The 12193-nt window shown below is 45.8% G+C and overlaps 1 protein-coding gene across 2 annotated transcripts in view; it reads right to left on the bottom strand.

The window, feature by feature from the left end:
• Positions 1-12193, bottom strand: part of MED13L (mediator complex subunit 13L) — a 467040-nt gene that overhangs the window by 180389 nt on the left and 274458 nt on the right. For both annotated transcript variants that reach the window (XM_063913297.1, XM_063913296.1), the window contains exons 12-14: positions 1119-1221; positions 571-680; positions 236-335 (exon numbers count right to left, since the gene is read on the bottom strand). In XM_063913297.1, coding sequence (XP_063769367.1) covers positions 236-335; positions 571-680; positions 1119-1221 — 313 coding nt within the window. The remainder of the gene's footprint in view (positions 1-235; positions 336-570; positions 681-1118; positions 1222-12193) is intronic.

Consider the following 12193-nt stretch of genomic DNA (forward strand, 5'->3'; position numbering starts at 1 on the left):
TACTGCAGCACCAACTACAAAACTGAGATCCTGTGCAGGGAGGCGGGGTGATATAGGAGGCGGCGCTATGCATTCTGGGAACAGTCAAAGCTTTGATCCTGTTGGTGCTTCGGATCAAGATCCTACTCTACACCCCATTGTCCATTACTTGTGGAGCCCAGTGTACCCCGCAGCAGAAAAAAATTTTTCAAGGAGTGACAAACATATATATAAGTGAACCTTGGGGAACACTTACTTGGTAGATATGGAACAGTTGCTCTTCCATCTTTACCCATGTGTCGATCTTCTGACCCTCCTAGAGGCACCTTCATTGCTCGAGTACCTGGTGAACCAGCCTTTAAAAGTATTAACAAATAAAAATCATCATTACAAAAAGGAATAAACTCAAAAATTACACAGAAAAAGTTTCTGAGTTTAAATAGTTTCTTATGTAACTTCAAACAGATTTTTTTTTGTATAACATTTTTTTATTTCCTTAAAAGCTTGCTGAATAGCAACAACAAAGCATTAATGATCTAAATAGTATTGCTGTTAACTGTAAACTTTCCTCGACAAAAGTTTAAAACCTACCAGATCCTCATCTTCAGAATTATCAAATATGTTGTCCAGATCATTAAGAGAGGGAGCCAGGTCAGTGACCTGTGTGAGGCTAGCTGCCACTACGCGTTCCTGACGTGGGTCTGTAAGAAAATGAACATGCGATAAAGCAAGAGACTATCGTATTCACATTCTTTGGCATTGTTATTCCACCATACACATTTTTTTACCTATTCATACACCATGAATAAACTTACCGTGAAATTGCCACTACGATGTTATGTAACACATTTATTTGACAACATTTCGACCCCAATAATCATATTATTTTTATTTACATTTATTTTAGTTAACAATAAATATGAAGTGATTGACAGTAACTATTGCATTCTCTGGTATCTACACACATAAAAAAAAGCATATAATTAATTCTTCCTATTTCAATGTCATGTCATTCCATTACTAAATTATTCCAAGAATTGGATCCTTTAACACCAACTCATCCTAGCTTAAACTGTACACAAACAGATGAACACAAGCTACGAACACATACCATTCACTCTAAGTTTTTAGGCATCTACCTGACTTAGATGTGGGACTGAAGATGGACATAGCGTCTTTCCCATCAGGCACTGGTGCAGGGTGTTCTGTAGGTGATGCATCTTTGTCAAATTCCTCATCAACCTATAAAAAGGACAACATACATCCCAGATAAACTTCTCAATTAAAAAGGTGCTTGATTTTTTGGAAATATTAAGTAGCATTGGGGAAATAAAAATAAAAGTCTTTCCCTGAACATCATCTTTAGCACATATATGTATACTGTCATTTTCCTGGATTGACAAATATTCATAATCATAGTGTTCACTCTAGGCTGTTTTAGCAGGGCGCCACGCCCTGCCCGTTTTTTAACAGGCAAAACCCGCCCTGCCCCTTTTGCGGCGCCCTGCTAGAACAGCCGCCCGCTCCCTGCCCTCCCGGCGTGTATAGATGCCGTGCGCATGCGCGCGGCATCCATTCACGCATTGGGAGAGGGCTGGGGGAAGCCCAGCACCGACGGAGGTGCTGGGCACGCCCCCAACAGTGACGTCGCCGGCCACAGACGCTCTCTATAGTAGCGTCTGTGGGCCGCACTACCCCCTAAAATGACGGAGGCGTGGCCACGCCCCCTAATTTACGTGGCCGCGCCCCATTTCGGACGCGCGCGCTGCTTCGCCGCGCGCGCGCACATGTGCCCCCGGAGTCCGGCGCCCTGCCCCTTTTCACTCCTAGAGTGAACACTAAATCATGTAATCTTATCAATTCACTAACAACCAGAATGAACATAAAAGTTAGCCTTCATGAATATTAGTCATGGCACTAGTTCCTAGCAAATTCAAAAGTCAAAATCTTTGTGTATTTAACAGTCAAATCTTAATGGTTAGGTGACAAGGGTGATTTTGTCAGAAAGTTAAGGCACACTCAGTTTACCAAACATTAAATTTAATGGGGAACAATGCATGACCAAGTGTAGCCTCCATTCAGAATGCTGCGATAAAATAAAAATATACAAAATCAAGTTCTAAAATGCAGATATTACATTACAGTGAGGGTAAAGTAAAAAAAATAAAAAAAAAATAGTATATATACAGGTTGAGTATCCCTTATCCAAAATGCTTGGGACCAGAAGTATTTTGGATATCGGATTTTTCCGTATTTTGGAATAAGTGCATACCATAATGAGATATCATGGTGATGGGACCTAAATCTAAGCACAGAATGCATTTATGTTACATATACACCTTATACACACAGCCTGAAGGTCATTTTAGCCAATATTTTTTATAACTTTGTACATTAAACAAAGTGTGTCTACATTCACACAATTCATTTATGTTTCATATACACCTTATACACACAGCCTGCAGGTCATTTAATACAATATTTTTAATAACTTTGTGTATTAAACAAAGTTTGTGTACATTGAGTCATCAAAAAACAAAGGTTTCACTATCTCAGTCTCACTCAAAAATGTCCGTATTTCGGAATATTCCGTATTTCGGAATATTTGGATATGGGATACTCAACCTGTACATACATACACATACAGGTTGAATATCCCATGTCCAAAATGCTTGGGACCAGAAGTATTTTGGATATCGGATTTTTCCGTATTTTAGAACAATTGCATACCATAATGAGATATCATGACAATGGAACCTAAAGGGCCCCATACACTACAATGATATGTCTGAGGCTGAAGTCGGATGTAATTTCCCTTGAACTCCCCCGGGACCTTCCCGGGAGTGATTCCATATGATTTGGTACTTTTGTGCTATTTTTGCATAAGATACATCGCATGCGATTGATGAAGCCGCTATACATCGCATGCAAGATATCGTACGGCATACAATTGTACCATGAGATATATCTGATGGGCTGGATAGAGGGCTACGGTGGCTGGGAGTGTCCTGAAAATGCCAGTCAAACTTCCCTGTGATACATCGCATGCACAAAAAACACACATTTTTCATCCAATTCCGATATATCATTAGTGCAGCACCAACGACCTAGGGGATCCTATCTGACAGCCACGGGGACGCGCATCAGATTGGATACGATCTAAAACACATACGAATGTACACAATTCCATACAATATATCAGACTGATATATCAGAATTGTATGAAATCGTGTAAAAACGTCCTAGTGTATGGGGCCCTCAAGTCTAAGCACAGAATGCATTTATGTTTCATATACACCTTATACACACAGCCTCAAGGTTATTTTAGCCAATATTTTTAATAACTGTGTATTAAACAAAGTGTGTGTACATTCACACAATTAATTTATGTTTCATATACACCTTATACACATAGCTTGAAGATCATTTAATACAATATTTGGAATAATTTTGTGTATTAAACAAAGCTTGTGTACATTGAGCCGTTAGAAAACAAAGGTTTCACTATCTCACTCAAAAAAGTCCGTATTTCGGAATATTTGGATATGAGATACTCAACCTGTATACAAACACATTGTGTGTGTGTGTGTGTGTGTGTGTGTGTGTGTGTGTGTGTGTGTGTGTAACACATACAAACACAGAAGCTATTAAAAACCCAAAAGACTGAATTTCAGTGTGTATGATGAGAACATATTTTATTATCTACCACCTTAAACAATAAGAGCAAAATGTAGAGGTGCACAGAAATGAGCCCCCTTAGTTGCTGTACCATGCACAGTGTACATCGTGCAAAGCTGCTAGAATGTAATTGTGTCTGCCCACTACATTGTGTAAGAATATGCATAAACAAAGTGTATACCCAAGCACGTTTAGAATGACAAATTTAGATATTTGTAATGTAATTCTCAGGGTAAGAATCTTAGGTTGAAAACAAATCTTTAGTAACACACAAAACAGACTCTACAGTAGAGATACAGCATTGTTGATTTGCCTTCTTACTACTTAGTGGCTAACATTTAACTTGTATAGAGGCCATACGTGTATTTATGACCTTCGCAGATCAAGCAAGTTATCAAATGCAATACGCATTTTAACCGAGGAAGACACATCTGCCGAACATACACAGTACTGTAACTATCATGACACTTTCTTATAACAATTGCTTAATAGCCATGAAAGAAAAATTTCTCCTAAAGGAAATCACCATAGCATGAAACTCACACAAAAGATCTCTGACATCACTATAAAACTGAGAACTGTATTATTTCTAAACAGTTTCTTATATAGAGCGGCATATCCCATTGCACTTTACGTTTGGAAATAATAAGATTTTACTCACCGGTAAATCTATTTCTCGTAGTCCGTAGTGGATGCTGGGACTCCGTAAGGACCATGGGGAATAGCGGCTCCGCAGGAGACTGGGCACAACTAAAGAAAGCTTTAGGACTACCTGGTGTGCACTGGCTCCTCCCACTATGACCCTCCTCCAGACCTCAGTTAGGATACTGTGCCCGGAAGAGCTGACACAATAAGGAAGGATTTTGAATCCCGGGTAAGACTCATACCAGCCACACCAATCACACCGTATAACTCGTGATACTATACCCAGTTAACAGTATGAAATATAACTGAGCCTCTCAACAGATGGCTCAACAATAACCCTTTAGTTAGGCAATAACTATAAACAAGTATTACAGACAATCCGCACTTGGGATGGGCGCCCAGCATCCACTACGGACTACGAGAAATAGATTTACCGGTGAGTAAAATCTTATTTTCTCTGACGTCCTAAGTGGATGCTGGGACTCCGTAAGGACCATGGGGATTATACCAAAGCACCCAAACGGGCGGGAGAGTGCGGATGACTCTGCAGCACCGAATGAGCAAACTCTAGGTCCTCCTCAGCCAGGGTATCAAACTTGTAGACTCTTGCAAAAATGTTTAAACCCGACCAAGTAACAGCTCGGCAAATTTGTAAAGCCGAGACCCCTCGGGCAGCCGCCCAAGAAGAGCCCACTTTCCTCGTGGAATGGGCTTTTACAGATTTAGGGTGCGGCAGTCCAGCCGCAGAATGTGCAAGTTGAATCGTGCTACAGATCCAGCGAGCAATAGTCTGCTTAGAAGCAGGAGCACCCAGCTTGTTGGGTGCATACAGGATAAATAGCGAGTCAGTTTTCCTGACTCCAGCCGTCCTGGAAACATATACTTTTCAGGGTCCTGACTACGTCCAGTAACTTGGAATCCTCCAAGTCTTAAGTAGCCGCAGGCACCACAATAGGTTGGTTCACATGAAAAACTGATACCACCTTAGGAAGGAATCGGGAACGAGTCCTCAATTCCGCCTTATCCATATAAAATACAGATAAGGGCTTTTGCATGACAAAGCCGCCAATTCTGATACACGCCTGGCCGACGCCAAGGCCCACAGCATGACCACTTTCCACGTGAGGTATTGTAGCTCCACGGATTTAAGTGGCTCAACCCAATGCGACTTCAGGAAATCCAACACCACGTTGAGATCCCACGGTGCCACTGGAGGCACAAACGGGGGCTGACTATGCAGCACTCCCTTAACAAAAGTCTGAACTTCAGGCAGTGAAGCCAGTTCTATTTTGGAAGAATACCGATAAAGCCGAAATCTGGACCTTAATGGAACCCAATTTTAGGCCCATAGTCACCTCTGACTGTAGGAAGTGCAGAAATCGACCTAGCTGAAATTCCTCCTTTGGGGCCTTCCTGGCCTCACAGCACGCAACATATGTCCGCCATATGCGGTGATAATGGTTTGCGTTCACTTCTTTCCTAGCTTTAATTAGCGTAGGGATAACTTCCTCCGGAATTCCCTTTTCCTTCAGGAACCGGCGTTCAACCGCCATGCCGTCAAACGCAGCCGCGGTACATCTTGGAACAGACAGGCCCCCTGCTGCAGCAGGTCCTGTCTGAGCGGCAGAGACCATGGGTCCTCAGATCATTTCCTGGAGTTCTGGGTACCAAGCTCTTCTTGGCCAATCCGGAACAATGAGTATAGTTCTTACTCCTCTCCTTCTTATTATTCTCATTACCCTGGGTAAGAGAGGCAGAGAAGGGAACACATACACCGACTGGTACACCCACGGTGTTACCAGAGCGTCCACAGCTATCGCCTGAGGGGGTTCACTATGGCTGGCCGGCGGTCGGGCTCCCGGCGACCAGCATCCCGGCGCCGGGAGCCCGACCGCCGGCTTACCGACAGCTTGGCGAGCGCAAATGAGCCCCTTGCGGGCTCGCTGCGCTCGCCACGCTACGGGCACGGTGGCGCGCTACGCGCGCCACACTATTTTATTCTCCCTCTATGGGGGTCGTGGACCCCCACGAGGGAAAATAATTGTCGGTATGCCGGCTGTCGGGCTCCCGGCGCCGGTATACTGAGCGCCGGGAGCCCGACCGCCGGCAAACAGAAGACCACGCGCCTGAGGGTCCCTTGACCTGGCGCAATATCTTTGTAGCATTTTGTTGAGGCAGGACGCCATCATGTCCACCTGTGGCCTTTCCCAACGGTGTACAATCATTTGGAAGACTTCTGGATGAAGTCCCCACTCTCCCAGGTGGAGGTCGTGTCTGCTGAGAAAGTCTGCTTCTCAGTTGTCCACTCCGGGAATGAACACTGCTGACAGTGCTAACACATGATATTCCGCCCATCGGAGAATCCTTGTGGCTTCTGCCATCGCCATCCTGCTTCTTGTGCCGCCCTGTCGGTTTACATGAGCGACCGCCGTGATGTTGTCTGACTGGATCAGCACCAGCCGGTGTTGATGCAGGGGTCCAGCCTGACTTAGGGCATTGTAAATGGCCCTTAGTTCCAGAACATTTATGTGTAGGGAAGTCTCCTGACTTTTCCATAGGCCTTGGAAGTTTCTTCCCTGTGTGACTGCCCCCCAGCCTCGAAGGCTGGCATCCGTGGTCACCAGGACCCAGTCCTGTATGCCGAATCTGCGGCCCCCTAGAAGATGAGCACTCTGCAGCCACCACCACAGCGACACCCTGGCCCTTGGAGACAGGGTTATCCGCCGATGCATCTGAAGATGCGACCCGGACCACTTGTCCAACAGATCCCACTGGAAGATCCTTGCATGGGACCTGGCGAATGGAATTTCTTCGTAAGAAGCTACCATCTTTCCCAGGGCTCGCGTGCATTGATGCACCGACACCTGTATTTGTATTAGGAGGTCTCTGTCTAGAGACGACAACTCCTTGGACTTCTCCTCCGGGAGAAACCCTTTTTATCCTGTTCTGTGTCCAGAACCATACCCAGGAACAGTAGACGCGTCGTAGGAACCAGCTGCGACTTTGGAATATTCAGAATCCAGCCCTGCTGTTGTAGCACTTCCCGAGATAGTGCTACTCCGACGAATAACTGCTCCCTGGACCTCGCCTTTATAAGGAGATCGTCCAAGTACGGGATAATTATTTCGGCCATTACCTTGGTAAATACCTCGGTGCCGGGGACAGACCAACGGCAACGTCTGGAATTGGTAATGACAATCTTGTACCACAATTTTGAGGTACTCCTGGTGAAGAGGGTAAATAGGGACATGCAGGTAAGCATCCTTGATGTCCAGTGATACCATGAAATTCTCCAGGCTTGCAATAATCGCCCTGAGCGATTCCATTCTGAACTTGAACCTTCGTATATAAGTGTTCAAGGATTTCAATTTTAGAATGGGTCTCACCGAACCGTCTGGTTTCGGTACCACAACATTTTGGAATAGTAACCCCGGCCTTGTTGAAGGAGGGGTACCTTGATTTCACCTGCTGGAAGTACAGCTTGTGAATTGCCGCCAGTACTACCTTTCTCCGAGGGCAGCAGGCAAGGCTGATGTGAGGTAACGGCGAGGGGGAGTCGCCTCGAACTCCAGCCTGTATCCCTGTGATACTACTTGCAGAACCTAGGGATCCACCTGTGGGCAAGCCCACTGGTCCCTGAAGTTCCCGAGACGCGCCCCCACCGCACCTGTCTCCACCAGTGGAGCCCCAGCGTCATGCGGTGGACTCAGAGGAAGCGGGGGAAGATTTTTGATCCTGGGAACTGGCTGCTGGTGCAGCTTTTTCCTTCTTCCCTTGTCTCTGTGCAGAAAGGAAGCGCCTTTGACCCGCTTGCTTTTCTGAAGCCGAAAGGACTGTACCTGAAAATACGGTGCTTTCTTAGGCTGTGAGGAAACCTGAGGTAAAAAAATTTCTTCCCAACTGTTGCTGTGGATACGAGGTCCCAGAGACCATCCCCAAACAATTCCTCACCCTTATAAGGCATAATCTCCAAGTGCCTTTTAAAGGCAGCATCACCTGTCCACTGCCGGGTCTCTAATACCCTCCTGGCAGAATGGACATTGCATTAATTCTGGATGCCAGCCGGCAAATATCCCTCTGTGCATCCTTCATATATAAGACGACGTCTTTAATATGCTCTATGTTAGCAAAATATTATCCCTGTCTAGGGTATTAATATTATCTGACAGGGTATCAGACCACGCTGCAGCAGCACTATTTATGCTGAGGCAATTGCAGGTCTCAGTATATAACCTGAGTGGGTATATACAGACTTCAGGATAGCCTCCTGCTTTTTATCAGCAGGCTCCTTCAAGGTGGCCGTATCCTAAGACGGCAGTGCCACCTTTTTTGACAAACGTGTGAGCGCCTTATCCACCCTAGGGGATATCTCCCAACGTGACCTATCCTCTGGCCGGAAAGGGTACGCCATCAGTAACTTTTTAGAAATTACCAGTTTCTTATCGGGGGAACCCACGCTTCTTTACACACTTCATTCACTCATCTGATGGGGGAACAAAACACTGGCTGCTTTTTCTCCCCAAAAATAAAACCCCTTTTATGTGGTACTTGGGTTAATGTCAGAAATGTGTAACACATTTTTCATTGCCGAGATCATGTAACGGATGTTCCTAGTGGATTGTGTATATATCTCAACCTCGTCGACACTGGAGTCCGACTCCGTGTCGACCTCTGTGTCTGCCATCTGAGGTAACGGGCGTTTTTTGAGCCCCTGATGGCCTTTGAGACGCCTGGGCAGGCGCGGGCTGAGAAGCCGGCTGTCCCACAGCTGTTACGTCATCCAGCCTTTTATGTAAGGAGTTGACATTGTCGGTTAATACCTTCCACCTATCCATCCACTCTGGTGTCGGCCCCACAGGGGGCGACATCCCATTTATCGGCCTCTGCTCCGCCTCCACGTAACCTTCCTCATCCAACATGTCGACACAGCCGTACCGACACACCGCACACACACAGGGAATGCTCTGACTGAGGACAGGACCCCACAAAGTCCTTTGGAGAGAGAGAGAGTATGCCAGTACACACCAGAGCGCTATATAATGCAGGGATTAACACTATAACTGAGTGATTTTTCCCCCAATAGCTGCTTGTATACACATATTTCACCTACATTTAGTGCCCCCCCTCTCTTTTTAACCCTTTGAGCCTGAAAACTACAGGGGAGAGCCCGGGGAGCTATCTTCCAGCTGTACTGTGAAGATAAAATGGCGCCAGTGTGCTGAGGGAGATAGCCCCGCCCCTTTTTCGGCTGACTTTTCTCCCGCTTTTTCAAGGATTCTGGCAGGAGTAATTTATCACATATATAGCCCTGGGACTATATATTGTAATGATTTGCCAGCCAAGGTGTATTATATTGCCCTCAGGGCGCGCCCCCCCCCCCCCCCCCCCCAGCGCCCTGCACCCATCAGTGACCGGAGTGTGAGGTGTGCATGAGGAGCAATGGCGCACAGCTGCAGTGCTGTGCGCTACCTTGTTGAAGACAGAAGTCTTCTGCCGCCGATTTTCCAGAACACTTCTTGCTTCTGGCTCTGTAAGGGGGCCGGCGGCGCGGCTCCGGGACCGAACACCAAGGTCGGGTCCTGCGGTCGATCCCTCTGGAGCTAATGGTGTCCAGTAGCCTAAGAAGCCCAAACTACCACCAGTTAGGTAGGTTCGCTTCTTCTCCCCTTAGTCCCTCGCTGCAGTGAGTCTGTTGCCAGCAGATCTCACTGTAAAATAAAAAACCTAAAATATACTTTCTTTCTAGGAGCTCAGGAGAGCCCCTAGTGTGCATCCAGCTCAGCCGGGCACAAGATTCTAATTAGGTCTGGAGGAGGGTCATAGTGGGAGGAGCCAGTGCACACCAGGTAGTCCTAAAGCTTTCTTTAGTTGTGCCCAGTCTCCTGCGGAGCCACTATTCCCCATGGTCCTTACGGAGTCCCAGCATCCACTTAGGACGTCAGAGAAAACAGTGATAAAACAAACTGGGTAATAACAGACAGACAGAGGTAGGAAGTCCCTGATCGCAAGCTTACAATCTATTGGTAAATAGGCACTGCTAAAGAAGGACTAGGTGCTACCCATTGCATTACGGTCCAGCCAGATTCTTAATGATATGATTCTTAATGATACAGATTCTGTATGATATGGTTACACAGCAATGTTGGCCAAAAGTCAGGAGGATGTGAAAGTGAATAGAGAAAATATGTGAGGTTATGTGTGGACTGTATAGAGGGGATGTAATTGGGCAGGATAGTTATGAAAGTTATGTGGGTGGTTCTGAAATGAGGTAATTTTTCATGGAACACTTGAATATTTGGATACTAGGTTCAGCTCAAAGAGAGTCCTATAATCTTCAGTGGGAGCAAGTAATGTGTGTGGATGAGACACAGAAATCTTGTGCAGAGCAGAGGGGTTGGAGCGGTGTTACCAGCAGTCAGCAAAATTCATTTCATTTTAACTTCACAATGACAGCACTTACAGATGAGGGCATTTCTACCAAGGCAGATATTTGACTTGCTGATTATGGCATGGGAGCCTATCTGTCCCCTGCATACATTTCAGTCATAGTGATCAGCAAGTAGCAGGATTCACTGTGACAAGATTAGAGATGAGCGGGTTCGGTTCCTCGGAATTCCGAACCCCCCCCGAATCTCACCCATTTTACGCGGTTCCGAGGCAGCCTCGGATCTTCCCGCCTTGCTCGGTTAACCAGAACGCGCCCGAAAGTTATCATCCCGCTGTCGGATTCTTCTCGCAAGATTCGTATTCTATATAAGGAGCCGCACGTCGCCGTCATTTTCACTCGTGCATTGGAGATTGAACGGAGAGGACGTGGCAGCGTTCTCTCCCTGAAAAGCTCCGTAATCTGTGCTCAGTGTGCTGCAAATATCTGTGCTCAGTGTGCTGCAAATATCTACGTTCTCTGCCTGAAAACGCTCCATATCTGTGCTCAGTGTGCTGCAAATATCTGATCAGTGTGCTGCATTGTGGGGACTGGGGACCACCAGTATTAGTATATACATGATGTGGCCATTCACTGGTATCTGGTGACAGAACGTATACTGGATTCCCCCACAATGTAACTTTATATCTGTCACCTATATACATGATGTGGTCATTCACTGGTACCTGGCGACAGAACATATACTGGAGTCCCCCACAATGTAACTTTATATCTGTCACCTATATACATGATGTGGTCATTCACTGGTATCTGGTGACAGAACGTATACTGGATTCCCCCACAATGTAACTTTATATCTGTCACCTATATACATGATGTGGTCATTCACTGGTACCTGGCGACAGAACATATACTGGAGTCCCCCACAATGTAACTTTATATCTGTCACCTATATACATGATGTGGTCATTCACTGGTATCTGGTGACAGAACGTATACTGGATTCCCCCACAATGTAACTTTATATCTGTCACCTATATACATGATGTGGTCATTCACTGGTACCTGGTGACAGAACGTATACTGGATTCCCTCACAATGTAACTTTATATCTGTCACCTATATACATGATGTGGTCATTCACTGGTACCTGGCGACAGAACATATACTGGATTCCCCCGCAATGTAACTTTATATCTGTCACCTATATACATGATGTGGCCATTCACTGGTACCTGGTGACAGAACGTATACTGGATTCCCCCACAATGTAACTTTATATCTGTCATCTATATAATAATTATAGTAGTACAGTACAGTAGGCCATTGCTGTATCTTGCAGATCTGTGTCACTACAAGTATCCATTACATATCTGTGCGGCATTTTTGTGGGCAGTATATATATATTATTACAGTGCAGCATTTTGGTGACTAACAGTATTTCTCTTACGTCCTAGAGGATGCTGGGGACTCCGTAAGGACCATGGGGTATAGACGGGCTCCGCA

The sequence above is a fragment of the Pseudophryne corroboree genome, chromosome 1 (assembly GCF_028390025.1).
Source record: "Pseudophryne corroboree isolate aPseCor3 chromosome 1, aPseCor3.hap2, whole genome shotgun sequence".
In the NCBI taxonomy this organism is placed as follows: Eukaryota; Metazoa; Chordata; class Amphibia; order Anura; family Myobatrachidae; genus Pseudophryne; species Pseudophryne corroboree.